Source organism: Mytilus trossulus, chromosome 12, assembly GCF_036588685.1.
Source record: "Mytilus trossulus isolate FHL-02 chromosome 12, PNRI_Mtr1.1.1.hap1, whole genome shotgun sequence".
Taxonomy (NCBI): Eukaryota; Metazoa; Mollusca; class Bivalvia; order Mytilida; family Mytilidae; genus Mytilus; species Mytilus trossulus.
Window position 1 is genome coordinate 9,656,496 of NC_086384.1, and position 23,816 is coordinate 9,680,311.

Genomic DNA, 23,816 nt, shown 5'->3' on the forward strand with positions numbered 1-23,816 from the left:
CACATTCCCTGTTTTACGTATGGTAGGTATAAAGCAATTACGAAGGATTTTTACTGCCTTTTTCCTTTTAATCGGCAGAATCCCTTTGATGATACACTAGATAGAACTCACATCATAGAGACGTAAGAAAAGCCGGAAGCTAGTTCAGAAATGGTAGAAAACTCACACGTTTAATGCAGTTGTTATTTTTAGTTCTATTCTGTTGTGTGTGTTGCATTTTTATTTATGTTTTTTTTTGTTGCACTTCGGTGTTTTGTCGTTGTTTTCCTCTTATATATGGAGTTAATGTGATTACATGTACCTCAGATTGAGTTTGTAACCCGGATTTGTTTTCTCTTAATCGATTTATGACTATTGAATAGCGGTATACTATTGTTGCCTTAATTTAAGTCCTCATACATGTATGGTGTTTTAAAGGTTTCCTGTTCGTAAAAAAATTCTTTGATTTTTTCTTGCGTTTTCAAATACTTGATTTGGATAATCAAACTCTAGTAAGACGTCAAAATTTAACATAATGCATACGATATTCAAAACTAGATCCTGACAGAGTAGCAGAATATCGCTATACATGTTTAACTTTGATTGATATTATCAGAAATTTTGTTGCTTTACGTGTTATTGTTATTTACAATTTGTTTTGTTTTTTTTAAATATGTAGCCCTTCATTCATTTCGATCATCGAAAGCAAACCAAAAATTTACATTGTTTCGTTTGTCGATACAAATTATCTACCATATACGTGGTGTTATTCGTTGTGTTAAAGGTAGATAAAATAGTACGGTTGAAAATAAACTGCTATTGTTTTATTTTTTTTTAAACACAGCAAGATTAAAATCTAGACCACCTCACAATTATATTGTACTTAAAAGAATACATTAATAACGTGTATAGTATAGCTAAAAAGATACTTTAAATACTGTTAAGTATAACTAAATAACTTCCTGGAAAACGTTCTATCCAGCTTAAAATGTATTGTCAAACCATTGTAAACATTCATGTTAAAAGGCTAACATAATAAAGAAATTATAATAAATCTTAGAAGGAAACAGTTGCTTCTTAGATCATTTGATCGAATTTCTAAGAAATAGGCGGTGCAGGTTATTCCTCTATAAAGTCGTTATTTTGGATCAAAAAGCAAATGCTTTCATACAATAATGCTAAAATTTAGTTCGGACGTTAACACACGTACATTTTCACGTACATTTTGTTTTCACTGAGGTAAGAGTATTAGTATAATATATACACTGATGTAGTTGAAATATACGCGTATTGTCCGGGTTATAAAAGTCATAAGAAACGAGTGAGTGGTGAAAAATAATGTTTAGCCAATTCTTGAACCATTTCATGTATTAAGCATATATTAAACCTTGTCCTCTGTGCACGATTTTCTCATTTTTTTGCGCAACTATATCGTATAATCGTCAATTGTTTTTTCTCTCTGTCTGTTATGAATTAACAAATATGGCTACTCATTAAATGCCGTGTTTCGAAGCCGAGGTTTACAGATTGTCACTTTAGGAAGCACTCCACAGTTAGGTGTGTAGTTTCGCACTTTGGCCCCTGTGGATTTTTAAAATATGAGAGCTAGTGTGAAATAAAATTCATTTTTGAATAGCTGAGTACTAAAATAGCCTTCGTATTGGGTGTATATATGAACATCAAGATTATGTTATACATGTACATGTAATATAGGCTGTTTTCTGTATGACAGTCCGTATTTGCATGCCCATACCATACATTGGTCCGGCAATTATTGCAATGAGTTTTTCCAACTTTTTCTGGCACAAACTTTGTGATTAGATTTTACGAAAAAATGAGGCGAAAGACACCCATTTTTTATTTGATCATTAGGAAGATCTATGCAAACAGTTTCTAAAAAGGTATCACTCAAAGACATTGAAATTCTAGTTTGATCCAAATTTTGGGGGGATATGTGACATGTTTACCCCCTTTTTGCAATATTTTATTGTAAATAAATGCAGAATGTTGCCATGGATACACATAAAAAAAAATGTTTTTCACCCTTTTAACTTTGGAAAATCAAATCTATGGAAGATACTGTTTACATACATATGTACATGTACAACACAAACAGTTAGGTTAATGTATTAGAAATCCAGGAATAGGAGATGATAAAACATTTTGTGGCTCATTTTTAATCTTATTTTCTAACTGTGGAGTGCCGCCTTATGGCACACCAGAAAGCACAGAAATGCACCTTTTAAGATATATTTCACCACAAGTCTGAAGTCTTTTATGTTCTTGTTTTAGTTCTGAAGGTAAACACTCTGCTAGGATTGCAAGTCATGATTATTTTATTGTTTACTGTCCTTAGCAACCAAATATACACATTTTGACACTTAGACATGTTGCGGTCTTAACTTTGTACTCCATCAGCTTCGCTCTTGTAACCAAATACATTTGTATTGCGCTTTAAATGATATCCTCAGAATGTATCGCTTTATATTTTTGAATGCGAATAAGTCAAATAAACATTTTTAGCAAGATTTTATATTATAATTTGGCATTAAATACATTTAATGATGCCGATACTGTATGAAATTTATACCCTGCTTGAGAGCTTCTAAAACAAGGTAAGGTATGCTATTTACAGCAAAATTGACATATAAGTGCTTTCAAATACCTAAATAATGTACATTTTTTCCTCTTTTAATAGAGTTTTATGATTTTAAACAGAAAAAAAGGGAAAAGTTTTTGAATTTTACCCTAAAAATGAGACAGACTTGAAGTTTGTTCACTATGATCCAGCATTTTTTTTAATTCACTTTTTGTCGCGTATCAACATCAACTGCTAACGTTCATAATTTTTTTATTACTGAACCAATTTTAAAAACTAAGGTACCATTTTAGTCGTAACACCTAGTAGAACATAGACAATATACTAAACATTGAGGCAGGAGGTTTCATATCACTTTAATTCTACGAACATTGCACCGTAATTGCCAGAGGCATTAATCATTTTTTAATCAACATGTTTTTAAAGTGTTAAATATTTTTAAGTTTTTCAATTTGTTCATGTTGCTCTTGTTACTTTTTACAATCGCAGTATTGTATACCAGCTGCTCCTCTATTCTTTTGTATAACGTCTGAAACCACTTTTATTTTAACATCGTATGCATAAGAGTATGAAAAAATCAATTAAGTGAAAAAGTGGCAATTAGAAGCAAAAAAATATAATCAAATATCAATGCACCCGACATGTGTCGTTTCATGTACACGTACGGACGAAACTGGCAACACAATAAAGGTGAGTAAAATTTACTCTTGATATCGAAGGCAAGACAACCAATATATATATATATTCAGACAACATGTAACAAAGTTAAAGAATTGTGGTTAATAATTTGTTTCAATTTTGGTTCATAGACCGAATTGTGTCTGTTAAAGGAAGTTTTAATTTTTCGAAAAATACATATTTCGTCTAAATACTCCTATGGTTCAGTCTGTTGATAACTAAACACGTGTATACCCATATGGTCATGATTATACGCGTAAAGTGTTCTTGAACAGTTATATTATACCAAATTACTGTAGGTTATCCATAGCATCTGCTAGTTTAAGTACAAACACATTTAGACCAATATATTTTTGTTTAATGTCATAGTTAAAGTCGATATAATTATTTTAATAGCCTCAATATAATTACATTCCAGCTCCTTTGTCCTACCAGGGGTGATCTGAGCCGGATCTACCCAACCAGATCACCCCAGCTTGAATTTCTTTGTATTGCATGCTTTCCTTTGTTCAGTAACATTTTGGCGGGAATGTCACATCCAATATAAAATTTATAATTAATTATACCACAAAAGACTATCAATGAAGATTTACGTACTATGCTGGGACCTTAAGCAAATCAATCCACGACACATACCACTTCACTAGGACGATTGGATACCCTACTGATAATAATTTAGATATTTTTATAAGTGGAGCGATTTGGCAGCTCTTTATTCAGTTGGGTTTTAACCCTTTTCGTAACTTAGTAAATTGCCAAACTGATTGTTCAATTTATTAACACTTTTAAAAATGTGGGGCGAGTCGATAAACAAGAGCGATACGATTTTTTATAAAGTGGTGATCTAGTGTGGACCGATTGACCAGTGGGGCGAGTTACATTGTTTCATATTTAATCATCTTGTTCGGGTGTCTTTAAAGGTACGATTATGATATATAAAGATTATTATAATGGTTGTGTGGCGTTCGAAACTAAATTTTTATGAATTGTTAATGTTTTTTCGTGTTATCTAAAACAACTGGGATTTAAAATATTTATCCCATTCGGACTTGGTGTGTCAGAATCAGATCACCTCTGGCCATCGGGGTGATCTGACACTGACACACCGCGTCCTCGTGGTATACCTATTACGTTATTATTCTGTTCTATAAAAAAAAGGTTAAACTGTGTGAAAGATAAAATTTAGAAATTTAGATCTCTCAAACAACGCACATTACAATCAGAGTTTGAAATATTTCAAAAGCAACACACATTCTTTCATTGGCCCTTTTTAGTAACAAAGAGGTTTATCTAAAGGAGGCGATTCAATTCAAACAAATTTTTGCGAGTTAGAAATTTTAGAATACGGCAACATTTTCATTATGTAACCCCAATATTTAAGCTAATGTGACATCATGTTCGAATGTTCAATTTATTATGACGAAAACGAGATGTATGTTATTATTAAGCATTCAACTCATAAACCACACGACAAAAAACATAAAAAGACAAAAAAAAATAATTTATATTACAATCCTAAAATAATCGAAAGAAAACGTCTTTAGATTTATTCGGTTCCAGTATAATCGCACACCAATTTTATATGTATTTGAAACTGTAATACTTTCAAATTGTATGTGACCTCCTCAGGACAAATCATTACAATGTACTGTAAAATTTTGTTGAATTATAATTTTGTGAAGAAAAAACGAGAACAGTTTATGAGTAAAATACATTCTTAAAGTAAATACAAACCAAAAGACGTAAGTTCAAATGAATAAAAATTTCTTCACAAAAGGTTGTATTTATAACGGATACTTAATGATATTCATATCAATGTTTATAAAAATTATATAATTTCCTGGTTGTCGTTCATTTAAATGGAATGAACTTTTCAGTTATTCTTTCAATACGTGTGCATTTTACGTTTCCGGTATAACGTACTTCTTTAACCTTTCTGTAAATATTTCCGGGTTTGTTAAAGGGCTTATTTTAAACGAGAAATTTTCTTATTTTAGCGTAGCATTCTACGTAACGAAAGCGATATTTCAAGATAAACGCACATATTTTACTCTTCTGTTTCACATACTATTCAACTTTGATACATCCAGTACAATACTCAACGTGAAATTTAAACTATTTAGATAAATAGACACTTGAGTTTTTATTATCGATATGATATTAGATTTTGTAAAGTTTCCTGTCAATTAATTGTTTCTTAGAATATTTGATACTTCCGGTTTTAAATTACTGTAAAAAAGAAGATAATGTGGGTTCAGTTTCCTTTTGATTATTCAATTTTTATTAGATATTTTACTATAGTATGTTTCGTTTTTATTCATAAGACAATTACATATAGTTACATCTGTGTGACTTTTGTCGTTTCTCTAATTGAATGTCTATGGTAATTTAAGTGGTTATATGCTACTAACATGTCATGTCATGTCATTATGTGGCATACAAATCTTGACAACCTGTGTCTTTTTAAGTGTTTTTTTTAAATACATTACAAAAATATAATACACTGACTTTTCACAAAAATGTCACTTTAAGAATTCCATTTGCCATAAAGCACATTAGATGAATGAGACAAAAACGATGATCAGATATATGGGATATATATATAATGTCTAAGATAGGCATTAACAGGAGGTGATGGAAAAAAATATTTTAAGGAAGAAACAGAACTCTTCCTTAAAAGAAATTTTTCAATCACCTCCTGTTATAGCCTATCGCAGACCCACAAATATCAAAGACATACTTGTGACATCAAAAGTAAAGAAACAAGAAACTTCTCAATTTGAGTGTTACGAACAATGTGGTAGAAGCAATTGTAAGTGCTGTTAAGCCAATAACACTGACCACTCTTTCAGCAGCACAGTAACAAAGCAGCGATACAGCACCTATGTTACATCTAATTGCAAAACGGAAAATAGTATTGATATTCTTACTTGTGGAACTTGCAAGTTGCAGTATGCGGGTGAAATAGAAACTAAATTCAACACCAGACTTTACAATCACAGGTCGTTCTATACAAAAGGAAGAAACTGTCCAATTACTACACACCTCCTAAGAACAGGGCATACTTTTGATAACATCACCTTTCAAAAATTGGGACTCCGTAAGGAGAAATCAGAGAGTAAGATCCTGGATGCATCAGCTACGTACTCTTGAACCTGATGGACTTAATGAGAGGGATGAAAAACAGTTCTACCCTAAACCATAGGAATAAATCCTGAATTTCATTCTATTTAACTAAAACTACTATTTGTTTAGATTTAAGATTTGTTATGTAATTCGTTGGTTGTCGTTTGTTGATGTGTTACATATTTGTTTCCCGTTCATTTTTGTACATACATTAGGCTTTTAGTTTTCTCGTTTGAATTGTTTAACATTTGTCATTTCAGGGCGTTTTATAGCTTGCTATGTGGTATGGGCGTTGCTCATTGTTGAAGGCCGTTCGGTGACTTATAGTTATTAATTTATGTCTCATTTATGCTCTTGTGGTTAGTTATATCATTTAAAATGATACCACATCTTCTTTTTCTTCTTCGTATATATAGAAAACAAGTTGCAAGGTAACTTTAAATGTGACATCCCACATTGGTTTATCAAAGGTATTGTGTATTTCGTTCTCATGTACAATATCGATATGTTTTACATATTTCATTTACACACCAAAATTTTTTCGATCTTGCCTTATAAGCCTATGACACTTCTGATGCACATTTTGTGAACAAAGTTGACAGTTCATTTTCGGATAGCTGGAAGAAAAAACATTTTGTTTCTATATTTCTCAAGCTAACGTTTAACTTTGTGTAAAATAATGGTTTCTTGCAGGTTTGTGTTTGATATGGGGGTGTCACATGTTAGACTACTAAGGATCTGTTACATCGTGTTTGTCATTCAGTCGCTTTTATTTTACACTGACATTTTATTTGAATTTAATTTTTTTTAAATGATTTTTAACTTAAATAGACTACCACGCAATCAGAATTTTCAAAAAGTATTTTTTTGGTTTTTACAGTAATGGTGTGATAAAGGAGTCAAGTTCCAAATCCCCCCTAAACAAATGTTATATATTAAAAATTATGCTATTTGCAAACCGTATCTTATATATAGCCGAGCGTCTGCGTACCCAAACAATGAATTGGTAACTACTCCAAGTATAAAAACACATGGAATACTTTATATCACCGCGATTGTATACAATATTAATATAACATTTTTTTCAGCTGACACCTGTTTGACTTGTGAAAAGTTAAAATACATTTGTCAAAAATAATTTATAAGGTAAGAAATCTGTAAACAAATTTTCAGAATATGTCCTTGTTGCTAAGTTTCATTTTAATGGAAAATATTACAGTACAGTACTGTTAAATATTTCCCTAATTTGAATATCTAATTGTGTGTGTAATGGTGTCTTATGTCGTTTTTCCTCAGGCTTATTTACACCTAAGGTTGCTAAACTTTAAAATGTAAATGTATTTGAGGTGAGTGTTTTTTAAATGATCATATCTGAAGACCGTCGTTTAAATTTAAATTATAATATGCCTATCAACATTATCATCATTTTACCAAAACGAAAGTATTTAGTCATGATGTCTTAAAACTTTAGTAAATTAACCAGAAAAGTATTGATTTTGCTTTAATGAATTTTTTTTAGTGATATATTATATGAAATGTTGATAGCAGATATAAAATGTAATAACATTTTTATACTAGGATCTAGAGTGCAATGCAGACTGTTTTCTTTTATCTTCCTTTCATCGTCAGTTTGAAGTCGGAGGTATGTATATGTATGTACAGAATTGACAAAAGTTATATAGTAAAACAATTCTAAAGACAATGAAGGTGTTATCAATTCCTTTCATAATCCCACCATCAATATCATTTAAAACCATCACTATTACTGTTACCACAATTGTAGTATTCGCTTGGTCATTCAACACCGATATATTATGTATATAAATGTATAAACATTTATAATAATTTAAGTAAAATTATAAGTTGAACATGCTCAAGGAATTGTTATAAACCGGAATACAAAAGTTTTTATCAAATCCCAAAAGAAAAAGATTTTGACAATGATAACTGCGACGATTGACGATTGACTTTTATCAACAAAACAAGAACAAAAAAAACTGATATAAAAAGGAATACGAGATAAATGTTGAATAAACGAATCTTCCAAAAAAAGGTTTTTCAAAGCAAAGGCTTCAACATTGACAACTTGAAACCAAAAATCTTTCCTTTCGTTAGTGATTAAAATGAAAAGATATCGATGGGACAACTATAAATATCCAAATGCACAATATATATGTAACACTCCCAAACGTGTCCTTCCCCCCAAACGTGTCCGATTCCCCCAAACGTGTCTTTTCTCCCTAAACGTGTCCGAAATGTATAATATTCCCCAAACGTGTCCAATTTCATAACCCCCAAACGTGTCCGGTAATTGTTATTCACCAAAATGTGTCCAATATTAAACGCCAAAACGTCACACGTCTTTTAGCGCTAATACTGTACATGTATCTCCTAAATAAAATCGCTGATAACGTTTTACCCGATTTAGTTAGTACAATGTAGGTTTTTAATGATTATAATAATTGCAAAAATAATCTGTTATTATTAATTAACTTTGACTGAAATTGCTCATTGTCCAGTTGCAAGTATTTGATATTCATTTAGAGGGAAAATGCACATAATTCTGGAGTTTAATTAATCGTTAACTTTGTTAATATTTGTACTTATTAACTCCGATGATACCTTTTATATTTATTCGAATATTGCATGGCCGGACAGCACCCCCCCCCCCCCCCCTCCTTTTGTCAATAGTTTTATAATGCATATTTCAGAGTCAAAAGCTCATCAAATCATAAACTAGTTATCCGGGTTTTTTTTTTAATTTTAGGTTTCCAACATCACTAAAGACACATGATAAAGAGACATAAAGAGACATATTAAACGTCCATTGCCAATTATTTCATGCATTTAAGTTTTAATGTTTTTGCAGTTCTATTTACCTGTTTTTATTTTTTTTACATTTGAACATACATGTACATGTTTTAATGTTTTTACTGTTCTATTGTTAAGATAAACTTTAGACTATTGGTATCGTATTGTCCAGTTGCAAGTATTTCATGCATATTTAGAGAAAACATACAAGTTTTAATGTTTTTTTCAGTTCTACTGAATAAATCAGTTTTAGACTGTTGATTGCGAATTGTCCAGTTGCCAGTATTTCATGCATATTTAGAAAAAACATACAAGTCTTAATGTGTTTTCAGTTCTACTGAATACATTAACTTTAGATTGTTGATTGCGAATTGTCCAGTTGCATAATTAGATAGAACAATAACGTTTTAATGCACAGAGAAAGGGACACTTTAAACCGTTAATTGTACAGTTTAACTAAACATATTCGCCTACAATTTACATGCAATACAGCCGAAATGACGCCCCACTTAAACCCAGTTTAATTCTGCCGATTTGAAAAAGTACTAACGTGTCTTATTTATATTTTTAATGAAATGATAAAATTAGTATACGTTAATGAAATAGCAATAACCAAATAATATAAAAAAGAAGATGTGGTATGATTGCCAATGAGACAACTATCCACAAAAGACCAAAATGACACAAACTTTAACAACATAACGCTTGATATGCATGAACACGTTTTGGGGATTGGACACGTTTGGGAGTTAGTTGAGAAATAGACACGTTTGGGCGTTTATACAAATGACACGCTTTGGCGCTGTTTTCAACTAGACACGTTTGGGGGAATCGGACACGTTTGGGGGGAAGGACACGTTTCTGAGTGTTACATATACTTCACTTTTAATGGTGTTTTTGCTAATATATCAAGCTGTGTCAATGTTAATATGTAAAACGTTTCTCAAACTGAATTCTGAAAATTGATGACAATTTGATAGTTCCATGTATATTATCATGATTACATGTATGTTTAATAAACATGATTAACATATAAAGGTATATGTCGTATTTTCTAGTAGACAACAATCTGAGGAGGTAAAATTTAATAAACATGTACAATGAGTGCATTTCTTTCCAAGCAACATTTTGTAAACGTTGTTTGGCGTTTTTTGTTGTTTCTAAACGCTTCAAAAGTAGAATCAAATACATCGTTTAATCAGTCAGTGTTTACTGACCCTGTTTGAACTTTAAATAATGCATGCACAAGTTGTTGGTAAACATTTTTATAGTTCGTTCTTATTTTGTATTGTTATACCACTGTCCAATGTTAGGGGGAGGGTTGTGATCCGCTAACAGGTTTAACCCCGCCACATCATGTATGTATGTGCCTGTCCCAAGTCAGGAGCCTGTCGTTTCAATTGTTTTACATTGTCACATTGGGGCCTTTTATAGCTGACTTTGCGGTGTGGGCTTTGTTCATTGTTGAAGGCCCTACGGTAATCTACATTGGCAATCATACCACATCTTTTTTATATTTTATACAAACGTAGAAACAAATACATCGTTAAATCAGGTTTATGTTAGAAACTAATGTAGCGTTTGTACTAACAAACGATGAACGACAAACTATAGACGCATTTCAAGCGAGTGGATAATTTGTCAAAGTTTACGTAAATTTTGCAAACGAATGTTAGAAACAAATGATCAAAGCATACGCGCGTTTAGTCGTTTGTCTCGTTTGTGTAAGAAAGAAATGCACTCTATGGCCGCATTTAAATTTCTTTCTTACCAAAGTTTTTTAACACTACAAAAGGAGAAACAACTCATCGTTTAATTAGTCTTTCCTTATCCTGTATTAACTTCGATAATGCATGCACATGTTGTTGGTAAACAGACTTGTAACAAACATAGAAACAAAGTTAACTTTACAAACGTACTATGTTGGAAAGAAATGATCAACATATGTGCGCGCTTTGTCGTTTGCATCGTTTGTGTAGAAAGAAATGAACCCTATGTAATACAAAACAAATTAAACAAGAAAGTTTTAGAACAGGGAAGATTTATAAACGATAAGTATACAATAATATATTTAACAACTAAAAACCCACACGTTACCGGTTCGTTAAACGGATTGATACCGAAAGAGATTTTTAACAGGTGAATGAAATTTCCCTTAAAAGCTTCGACACTTTTTTTCAACTATTTTTTTTTCTGCCATTAATTTTTATTTGTCGATTCCTAATTACTTCTGTAAAATTCTCCATTTTATTTTATTTTTATTATCATGAACATTTAGTTTTACAGGCATTAAGTTATAAACATGATTGACGATCACAGTGGTAATGAAGTGAAAACCTTGAATTTTAGAACATGTAGAAAAGATTTTAATAAATAAATATTTATTTGAAAGTTTTTCTCAGAAAAATGTGAAATTTTCCGTCCGTAAATAAGTCCTTTCTGAAGTATCGATTTGGATTTCCTCTAAAAAAAAAAAAAACAGCAGGGATTGCCACGGTATTGAAGTTTAAATATTAAATTAAAATTTATTAAATTTAGAACATGTATATCCCTTGTCAAAAGGGTGTCCGCTTTACAAACTAGTATTAATTAACAATCAAACATATGTCCCTCCAGCACAGTGTCCTTCCAGCATATATAGCTTTGCACAGACAATCTGTTCACGTACATTGTAACATTCATTAAAAAAAGTCACATCAAAGATTTTGTTGTCTAATTTCCCCGAGAAAAATTGTTTGATATGTATATAACTCAATTTTCAAATTAGCATCTATAGTGATAAAAAATAATGTTTAACCCTCTTGCTGTCATTTTTTTTTTGTCTCGCATTATCCTGTCGTTTCAGTTTTTTAAAAGCCAGTTTTAAAACGTATTTCCCTTGTACTGTTATAAACACAAAATTTCTCGTCAGCAAAAACAGCTGATTCCATGACAAATTTCACTGTGCACGAAAAAGTAGTATTCAACGAATATTTTATAAATTGATAGTATATCAGTTCTAAATATTTATAATTTCAGGTTACGAGCAGTTATGTATACTACCAAACTTTAAGCAGATTTTGCATCCCTTATCTTAATTGTGAACCAGGTAAACTGTTTTTTTTTATTTGATATAGTATTTCACATGTTCGTTGGTAATTTCAAGACATTAAACAAGTCCCTGTCGCAACTGCATTTTTTTGAAAGATTTGACACTTATGCACCCATTGAATGCTTTTGTATGTGTGTTGTTGTATCATTGAATTTCACCATACGTCTGTTACTTTTCAATTTACATGTAGTGAAAATTGTAACGGACTGATTCTTGTATTACAGGTAATGAAATCCAACCTTGCACCGACAATTACATGCAAGATTTATGTAAACCATGTAGGACAGGTATGGAACAGCCCGATCTAATCTCTTCTACTGGGAATGTTAACAAATCTTTATGTTTTAAACCATCAAGCGAATGTCTTGCAAAAGGTAATATTACTTACGTTTAAGTTGTTTAAGTTAAACACTACTTAAAAAAGTTTTGAATATGAATATTCTCATTTATTTAGATGAAAATGTTTTTTTCATTTTCTGAAGTGGTATCTTTTTTAGTTGCTTTGTTTATACTATAATATAAAAAGAAATGTTATAAACCAACTTCATATTCACACATGTCCCAAGCTATGAAAAAAAGTTGTTGGTTTTCTTTGGATCTATATCAAAGCTTACAAATGCTTAGTTAGTTTCTGTGTATGTTACATTTTAAAGTTGTGTCGCCATTCTATTCTTGTATTTAATGCATTTCCCTCGGTTTCTGGTTTGTGACCCGAATTTGTTTTGGTTTTTTTCTATCGATTTATGAATTTTGAACATCGATATACTACTGTTGCCTTTATTTACAATGTATTTTCATTTCCGGAATGTTGGTAATAATAGTTCGTTCAGATAGGTTTTGAAATTGAAGATATAGAAAATACATATTGTATACATATATTTGTTTGCTATATAATGTATGTGAAAGCTTGTGTATGATCAATAAGGAGTTATATTTGTTTTAACATTACCAGCATCGTTGCATAAATCGTAAGGCTCTTATATCTATATGCAGCCAATTTGATACATGTAAAATTTTCAGATAAGTTCTTTTGTACTTGCAGCAAGTGTCTTATGAAAAACGTCTTGATTGAAATCTGTTAAAATTATTTTTAAAGTTGAAAAGGGCGCCGCAACATGTCATTTTTATGAACACAAGCCTGTTCCCTTCTCCCAAACGTGTCCATATAAAGCTGAACGATTATTTTAATAAGCGCTCAATTTTGACCATATTTTCAAACATTATTTTAATTGATTAAATTTCTTCCCTTCAAGTCAATCAATATTAAAATTATTTAATGCCTTTTAAGTACTGTACTGTTTGGCTTTTTTTCCTTTTAATGTATTCTGTCATTTATTATCGTGAATTGAGATTAGAAAAAGGATCAACCAGGTTCCTCCTACCGACAAATAAATCCTAGTGGGGCGTCCGTGCGACTCTGTTGGTTGAAAAAATACGCAGTCATGTCCTGTCATAATGTAAAAGGGGGGGTAATCCACAATCTTTAGGAAAAATGCTTAAATCTACCTTATGTATTTATTGTTTATATAGTGTCTCGTTCTTAATATGCCTAAAATAATTGTACATGTACTTACTATATGTACTATGTGATCTTAGGTAAAATTAGATAAATCAAGAATTCAAAATTGATACTTTAAGCTGGAAAAATATTAGTTAAGGATCAAAATGAACTAAAAATATCAATAGGTCATGGAGCTCATTTTTGAGATATTTTATTACCCTTCCGGAGCACATGAGATCACCCCTAGTTTGTGGTGGGGTTCGTGTTGTTTATTCTTTAGATTTCTGTGTTGTGTCATGTGTATTATTGTTTGTCTGTTAGTCTTTTTCATTTTTAGCCAAGGCGTTGTCAGTTAATTTTCGATTTATGAGTTTGACTGTCCCTTTGGTATCTTTTGTTTCTCCTTCATTTAAAATATGACTGGAAAAGGCTGACTCGGACCTTTACCTTATATTTGCATTGGCTTAATTTTTGTCTCAAATCAAAAGAAAGCAAATCAAGAATCTGCTTAAATTTTGTCAAATGGCCTTTAAATTTTTTGAGCTATTAAGTCTTGTGTTTAAAGTTAAATAAATAGCCGGTGTGGCCAAACTAAATTAAATGCTAACAAAGTTTTGACTTTCTTCTTTTAACATTGATTCATTGTTACTTTCCAGTAATTGTGCCAAAGAAAATAGTATTTATGTCTTGTAAATGCGGCGTAAATGTTTTTCACTGATCTTATCGAAATCCGAAATCATAAATCGTGTCTCCGAGCATTGAATTGTCGTTGATGGTAATGACATAACTGAGGACATATTAGCGCTAGGAGGTTAGGCGAGTAACAATTATCGGACACATTTAGGAAAGTTACTGTGAAACTAGATATGTTTGTGCGATTTATGATTCTAATGCCACATGACACATTTTGAAACAGGCACGTTTGGGGGATGAACACCTTCGGGAGTGCTATCCCATGTATCTTCAAAACATTAGCTGTATTTTCTATATTTACATGTACTTATTAATTTTACGATTTAATATGTACACATCAGATATAACATACAGCCGCACGGAAAAAGACGTCTTTTGTAACACTTTGAAATGGTGCAAATGTGACACAAAAAAATGTTACTTTGGGGATCCATGTCTGTGTGACAACAAGAAACCTTGCGCAGTAGGACACACGATGAATGAGAAAGGAGGTGTGTAGTATTCATGTTGTTAAAAATTCCTTTTTGCACATAATGGTATTTTCAGAAATACGATCTACATAAACGAAACAATTGAACTTAATTCATTTATCATACAGCATACATCATCGCTTAAGTGGTTGATAACCCATATCGCATTGTACCATTTCTTTTTTATGTAAGCAACAATATAATGATGAATGCAGTATTGCTATTTCTTATCTTAAAATTGTAATTTTGGTTCATTCTGTCTTTCAAAAAAACACGATTGATTGAGTGTTGCATATTTCACAACCAGCGGCAACTAGTACCTGTATGTTGAGGCCGATAAATAAATAAAAATGGATGGTTGGCTATGTTTTTTTCATCTGCTTATGGTAAATCTAGAAAAGTTAACCAGATGTACGTTGTAACACAATTTTCGTTTTTGTATTGATCGTCAATCCTTGAAGGACAAAAACTGTATATAGCAATTTATCAACTTTTCTACTATACGATATATGGAGACGACGACCGATATTTTATTTTTCTATTTTTTTGTGATCAATCAATTAATTAACTTCTAAATTGTATTTTTTAATATTCAGTTTGTAGTCCATGTCCAAAAGGCACTTTCAAAAATGTGACAGGATGCGGTCCATGTAGACAACTAAATAAGTAGTATGGATAAAACATTACTAAGAGAGTGATATAATTGACGACAGTTTTACAGAAAACAATATTAAGCATATGTTCAGCTTGCTTAAATATCTCTCAAAATGTGTACACATGAATCCTATGATTTTAAAGACGATAAAGTCTTTCAGTGGAAATATGAGTGAACTTTGTATACGTTAATTGTTTTTTATTTATTTAACGGCATTTAATTAAAATCTTTCCAAAAAAGTATTTCCTTTTACACAGCAACGTCTTGCATTTTTCATCAAACAGTTCATTATTTTGTTTTCGAAAAGCTACGTAAACATCGTGTTTGCTAATGTTGCCTGAAAGAGTCTATTGATGTGTTTTAAAACTACTACACATGTGTTCCTTCTATTAAACTAATGCTTGCTCTTTATATGTTTTAATTGTTTCTGGTCTCAATATCAGTAAATTGATGCATTTGTCCCCCGCCTAAAAAGCAACAACAAATTCACTATTTTGGTGCATATTGGTAAACATTTAGATCTAGTATGTCTTATTGTATGCAATAATTTGGCTTTGTATCATTGTTCTATTTTCTTTGTTTCGTGGAATCATCAGTCTTTTTCTGTCGCTGTTTGAATGATTGTTATTGTAATAAAACTTATAAAGGAAACCATTTACACTTTAAAAAGTTCTTATGTATTTAAACGTTGAGCGAGCTAATACGTATCTTATTCACTTATTTTTCAATAGAAAAATTCCATCACGTTCTTCAAAAAAATAATAGTAAAAATCACAATGGCCACTGTCATATCTATATTTACTTTTCGTATTTATCTTGCTTATATATGAAATTTGCATTATAGTGCAGACTTAATGCCTGCAAAAAAGAGTCAATCAATACCAACAGAACATTACAAGAATGCAGAACAACAGCAACAGCTATCAACGGAACCGTTAATTATAGGTAATTACAAGATTTGTAAGAGATGACATCAAAATCCTCTGTAAAATTTTATAAAGGTTTATACAATTTTCTGCTTGATTTATTAAAAATGTTTTAAAATAAATTTATTACATTAAAGTTATTTTCTATTCTCGAACGTTGAATGTGATCGAAAGTAGCGCATGTGTTGTTGTGACATACGCTAGGAAGTCACCTGTGATAAATGTTTTTCTTGTAAAACGCATAACGCACCATCTATATTTTGATATATTTATAAGTTTCATACAACTAATTATGTTCATATTTATGATACATTAAACTACTACATTTAATTGACAAATTAAAATTGAAAAACCAATCGTCTTGTTGACAGAAGTAAAACTAAATACCTTTTCATACAAATTAACGTATTATCAAATCTTTCATTACAGTTTCAAAGCTGAGAAGTAGTAAACCCGCTGAGAAGGACAACTCAAAGATGTTTATAATGTTAGTATTTTGACGACGACAAAATCTGAAACATTAGTAACACGTTATAAGTGAAGTAAATCTTCATTTTAGCAAAGTATAACAAAATCAATCTTAAAAAATGTATATGTATGATCTATAAAGGCAATAGTAGTAAACTGCTGTTCAAAACTTATAAATCTATGGACAAAAAAAATCGGGGTAAAAAACTAAAACTGAGGAAACGCATTGAATATAAGAGGAGATCAACGACACAACATGAAAATGTAACACAAACAGAAACGGACTAAGCATCAGCCAAAATCTTACGAGATTAACAAATATAACATCAAAACCAAATACGCAAATTTGGGATAGGTAAGTATCATGACACGTCTTATAGTAATAATGTGAATTCACCCCAAAAATGAGAGAAAACAAACGACACAACGGAAACACAACGTTAAAATGTAACAGACACATTTAGAATTTTTCTTGCTTAAACATGTGTGTTGGCATTCAACCTTTCACTTTTTTCGAACAATGGCTAAACAACAATACATAAGATCAAGCTATAACAATCTATTGAAAAGGCTTGTTTGGTATTATCCCAACAAAACATAGTACAAATAACAAAACAATAAAGACACACATTGAACTAAACCGATATGAGAGTAATTGCAGATACTGAAAGCAAGCTCAAAACCATTCAACAAGTATGCATCCAAGATGAATCTGATTATCGATTTAAAATGAAAGATGAAGTACACTAAACAATAGGATGCTGAAATATATCAGAATACATTTTTTTTGGATAAAGTGAAACTATTCATAACTTTCAGAATCGCAGTACTTGGAGTGTCGCTGGTAGTTTTGTCAGTTTTCATCATAACATTATGTAAACGAAAAAATGGTATATCCTTTTCTGGTAGCATCAGCCTAACAGATGGTAAGTATATATGGAGATTACAATTGCAATTGTAAGATTTTAAGTTTCACATGTCTTACTATTTATTTTTTTCTAAATTTGTCTTTTATTATTTTTGCCGTTTTTACTTAGCGATAGACATGCATAAAAGAGACCCGAAAGACATTAATTGGACTTTGTAGCACGTAATTTAAAAAAAAAAAAAAGGAAAACGCAGGGCTAAATCCGAAAAAAGACTAAATGACGCATAACAGTGTTCAAATAACAAAAAAGAAAACTAAAGACTAAACACAATCAAAAGCAGCGGATGTAACATACAGGAATATGCAGTTTCTCAGACTTTCTCAAACCATTGCAACAAAACTTGCTTCAACGTTTGGAAGTCTACAAGTTTTCGTATCTTTCTCAAAATACAGATTTTTTCTAACTACAGGTAATAAACAACAGGATGGAAGACCGATTCCTTTCCATGATTACCATTCACCTTTGTTGCATGTAAATCAACGTAAATAGTTATCAAAGGTACCAAGATTATAATTTAGTACGCCAGACGCGCGTTTCGTCTATATAAGACTCATCAGTGACTCTCATATCAAAATTTTTATAAAGCCATAGCAAATAAGACTTTTGAAGTTTTCACCTTATCTCGTCTGAATTTTTTTAATTTTTGCATATGAATTAAACTTAGTAAATGTAAACAGGTGCTATAAAACAAAATAAAATTTTGATCTTGTTCAGCTCTTATTATAATTTGTAACTGAGTCCAAATAAAATAATGTAGATGTCATACATAATTACATATATATTGTTGTATAAGCATTTGATGAGATAAACTTAGATAACAGTAATGTCATATATTTACATGGAGCAATATCCTTTCACAAATCCAACTTGAAATACTTGCCTCAATATTTCACCTTACAGATATCTGTTAGAAAATAAAGCTTGTATTCCATTACAGGTTCACAACAAGACAAACAACATGACGAACGACAAGATGCTCTTCGTAATAACATTCCTTCTTTGCAAACCAATCATTTAAATACCATGGGAAATCAGACTGGTGACGGCGACCTAATTAATAAATATCTGCCATCATATTCTACCGATGGAAGTAATTCGTACCTGATGTCTGGAGACTCAAGTTTCAAAGATATGGACCACGGTAGGAATGATGGATCAATCGAGGATCAGATTGACAATTTGAAGCTGCAAGTATTTTCAAGAGGAAACCAAACAAACCTACAATGCAACAGACGTACTCTTCTAAAAATACCAACTGAATCCGAAGACGAAAACTCTGTGGCAACGGTTTCGATGTATGATTTGGAGAAAAAAGACGAAAACTGCAACAATGTTTTATCAAACAAAGACATAAAATCAAGGAACACAGATGCTAATGAACACGTTGGATGTGTATATAAACAGACAAGAATGCAGTCCTATAATCAACAAGGATCTTCCGAAGGTAATCTAGAATTATGTGTGATATGTTTATACATTCTTAAATACTTAACCTGATTTTGGACGATGGCTATCAATTTAAATATGTTTTTAGTTTCAAAAATGTTATGATGTTTTGCTTTTAAATGATGTGCATGTGTTTTTGTGGGCATTCCAGTATATTTTATTTCATTTAACTCTTACTGACGTATCTTGGTTAAATTGATCTGACCAACAGAAACAAACATGAGAATGAAGGACGGCATATGTTTATACAAACAGGGATTTGAGGTTGTTTAAAGTCCTAAAGAGCATTGTAAACCTCGAATTGATAATGATAATTATAAATAGTACAAACACCGTCTTACTACCTCACATTATATCCTGAATACAATACTTGTATGTTCTTCTACTTCGTTATTAATTTGGCCTTCGAACTTTTTGAATGAGTCTTACTCATGGTTTGAAAAACGGTCGTGTGATGAGTATGACATGTTTTGTGTTTGTTCTTTGACATTCTTTGTAAAAATGCGTACACCAAGCGATATTTGCTTGTTTTGTTAATATAATATTTGCCATACAGAGAAAAATTAAATCACAAAAATACTGACCACCCTGTAAAATTCAAAACGGAAAGTTCCCAATCCAAGGACAAAAGTAAAAGCTTGGACGCATCAAACGAATTATAAAATTACTGACCTGGTACAGGCATATTCTCATTTAGAAAATGGTGGATTAAACATGGTTTTATAGCCAACTAAACATTTAATAAAATTAACGGTACCAATGTTCTTGCACCAGATGCACATTTCGACAATACATGTCTCTTCACTGATGCTCGTGGCCAAACTTTTTGAAATCTAAAGCTTATATAAAAGATGAAGAGCTATAATCCAAAACGTCCAAAAAGTATAGCCAAATCCGTGAAAGGAATCAGAGCTTAGCATGAGGGAGATACATTCCTTAATTTATAATAATTTCTAATATTTTGTAACAGCAAATTTTAATAACACAAAAACAAGTATTTTCATGCCAGTACCGAAGTACTTGCTACTGGGCTGATGATACCCTCGGGGAATAATAGTCCACCAGCAGAGGCATCGACCCAGTGATAGAATTAACTTGTAAGTCAATCGCATCAATTGTCATTATAGTGTCATTGATGTGTGAATAAAACCAACATATATAATATGTAAACATGTCAAAATAAGGGTATAACACTCAATATTGTGTTAACACTATAAAAACAAACAAATATGTAGCAAAGAAACTTGCATAGGCATACAGACATAACACATAAGCAAATATCTAAAATCTCTGTACCTTGAATCATGCATATATATATATATATTGATCTGTCGACAATGAACGTCTTATTTATTTACATAAGTTTAAAAGGATATATGTTGTCTACATGACTATCTTTGCTTAGACTCAAAGTGTTTTTGTTTGTTCAGTATATTGAACTATAATATTTTCATAATTAACAGAATATGTTGATAACAGCTATTCAAGTGGATACAAGTCTAGCACTTTAAACTGTAAGTCTATATAAACTTTTTATATTATACGTTTTATCAGTATAAAAAAAAGTACATATTGATAGTAAAAATTAATTCTCACCTGAAACGAGCATTTTTATGTAAACAGCCTCAAAAAGACAAACATCACAGAATTGTCGGCTCCTGACTTTGGGACAGACACATGCAACAGGTATATAGAGAAGTCACACACATGGTTGTGAGAGCTCAACACTTATGTATATGTTTATAAGAATCAAACAAATATATGCTGCTGATCGATTTTGAACAGAAGGGGAAAAAACGCTAAGCAGCTCTATATGCTACTATGGTTGTGTCTTTTGTTGTCGTACAAACTTTGCTGTAAAAGTACTACTTATTTTAAATCGTCTACAGAAATATCAAACAGCAAAATCTAAATTCGGGCTGAGAAGTTGTGGTAATTGTGATCGTTACATTGATTTGTCCTTTTTTTCAATTTGAATACAGAACGAAAGTACAAGGCTTGAAATTAAAAAATGTCAGCGTATGCTTTTGAATATTATAACCTTATATAACATACACAACACATACCAGAGGAAAGCTTTTAAGTTAAAACCATGCATTGACCAAATCGAACTCTTATGAACAATATATTTGTTAAGCCTATTTTTAAATATAAAGACATCAATCGTTTCATAACAATTATTATTTTATTATTAGACACCAAGGACTGTTATGATCCAATGTCCGGCAGCTTTATTACAATGCACTCCCCTGGTAAGTTGACATACATATTTTTGTATTTTTTTACAATATTTTCTGATGAATGCCATAGTTGTATAAGTGTGTCGTTGTTTGTATTTATTACTTGTTGGCTCAAGAAAACACTTTGCCTTAACAGGAGTACAAAATATTGAATTTCAACTTATAATTGTATATTTTGTTGCCTGTCTGTTAGGTTTGTTTCTTTTTCCCCTGATGTTCTGTTTGTATATGTAGCGAAAATTCTTAATAGTACTATAATTGCCGCTGCAGTAACAATCTAAAACTTTTTAGATCTATAAACAATCATAATGCAATAGGGAGATTATAAAATCCGGTTCTGTCGATAATACTTGTACCAATATGAGATATACTGATTTTTTTTTTGTCCGGTCGATTCATATAACTACTGCCTAGAATTTTCAATCTGTAATCGTGAACTGTGACACTATGGTTATCATATGCATGTAATTCAATGCTGCAAACATGTTCATAAAGAATTAGAAAGAATTGTTCTTTGAAAATGTAACACAAACCAACTTATGCAATGTGCTTTGCCCTTAAAGGACGAACATCATATTGCCAATACAAATTGTCTTGTCGAAATACCACTTATTTAACCAATTGCTTGACAAATGATTGTTTGATTTCTTTGCTACATAATTGATTTGTATTTGATTTGTTTTTACCTATTCTCTTATTAATTAATTACAGTCTTTGATAGTTTGGCAACAGAAGAATTACCAAGTTCAATCGAAACCTATACTTTCAACATCAGTGGAAACAACGGATTCTGACGAACAATTATTCTATAAATAGGAAACTTTAAAGTCAGAATATCAATTTAAAAATAATCTTCAACGCTTGTAGAATTGTCATGTGATATGTCCAGCATTCGCTTGAAAATGTATGAAAACATTTTTTTAACAATTTTATTGATTATGCTATACTAATAAGAATGTGTTGTGTGTTGTTTGCTGTTATTTGTAAGATCTATTTTGTTGCAGATTCTCTTATTTTGTTTACGATGATTTAAAAACAGAATTAAAAACTGTAACATTTGTAAGAAACACAGAAGTTTTAACAATTATGTATTACAATACAATAATAACCAATCACAATATGATAAAGATATTGACCGACTTCTTGCATGCATACTGTTTGGTGCGTTTTACAAGATTAACAAATTGCCAAATTTCAAAACTAGACCATGTGTTGAAACATAGAAACCTACTCAGTAAATAGTTACCAGAATTATAATTCAGTACGCCAGACGCGCGTTCCGTCTACATAAGAATCATCATTGACGTTCATATCAAATTATTTATAAACCCAAACAAGTACACAGTTGAGGAGCATTGAGAATCCAAAATTCCTTAAATTTGTGCCAAATACGCCTAATGTAACTGAATCCATTCCTGGGTTAAGACAATCCTTAGTTTTTCGAAAAATTCAAAGTTTTGTAAACAGTAAATTTATAAACATGACCACATGTACATAATTGGTATATTCATGTCAACACTGAAGTGCTGACTACTAGGCTGGTGATACCCTCGGGAACTAAACGTCCGCCAGCAGTGGCACCGATCGTTGCAAGTTCGAAGACAGTAAATGTAAAGTTTATATGTTTAAGGGAGTAGATAATCCATTGATAATCTTTAGCGATACAATAAACTTTTTTGAAATATATGTGGGATTATCAGAATAATTAATTGTTTGAACTACATAAATATCATTGCTTATATGTTTTAGTTAGATTAAAATAAACTCATCACATATACAAACTTTTGAATTTAAAAAAGAACCGAAGTTATCCATATTTCGAATTAAAGCATTACTATTCGTCAATTCTGCAATAAATATATATCAGAAGGAGTGATATGAGTTCCAATGAGACAACACTCCATCCAAGTAATAATTTTTAAAATTAAACCATTATAGGCTAAAGTGCAGTCTTCAAGACAGAGCCTTGGCTAACACCAAACAGCAAATTATAAAAGGTCTCAAAAAGTTACTAGTGTAAAACCATTCAAACGGCAACCCAATAGTCTAATCTATTTATAAAAAGAGAAAAACGAAAAACTTTTAAGAACCACACCAACAAACGACAACCACTGAACATGATGTTCCTGACTACAGACAGGTTGTAACAAGTGCATCGGGTTTAAACGTCTTAAACAAACCAAAGTTTAAAACTGATAATTACT

At 31.2% G+C, this 23,816-nt stretch overlaps 1 protein-coding gene across 2 annotated transcripts; it reads left to right on the forward strand.

Annotated features, from left to right (window-relative positions):
- The first annotated feature begins 1,128 nt into the window (after positions 1-1,128).
- On the forward strand, positions 1,129-23,321 carry LOC134692881 (uncharacterized). 2 transcript variants are annotated; one of them, XM_063553500.1, is made up of 14 exons: positions 1,129-1,218; positions 7,961-8,024; positions 12,212-12,281; positions 12,509-12,658; positions 14,820-14,969; positions 15,545-15,617; positions 16,448-16,548; positions 16,959-17,016; positions 17,817-17,923; positions 18,336-18,407; positions 18,864-19,370; positions 20,836-20,886; positions 21,568-21,624; positions 22,324-23,321. In XM_063553500.1, the coding sequence occupies exons 2-14, from the start codon at positions 7,974-7,976 to the stop codon at positions 22,404-22,406; spliced, it is 1,530 nt and encodes a 509-aa protein (XP_063409570.1). In that variant the 5' UTR covers positions 1,129-1,218; positions 7,961-7,973; the 3' UTR covers positions 22,407-23,321. The 2 variants fall into 2 exon arrangements, with proteins under 2 accessions (XP_063409570.1, XP_063409569.1); XM_063553499.1 differs by lacking the exon at positions 1,129-1,218 and adding an exon at positions 7,656-7,728.
- The last annotated feature ends 495 nt before the right edge of the window (positions 23,322-23,816 follow it).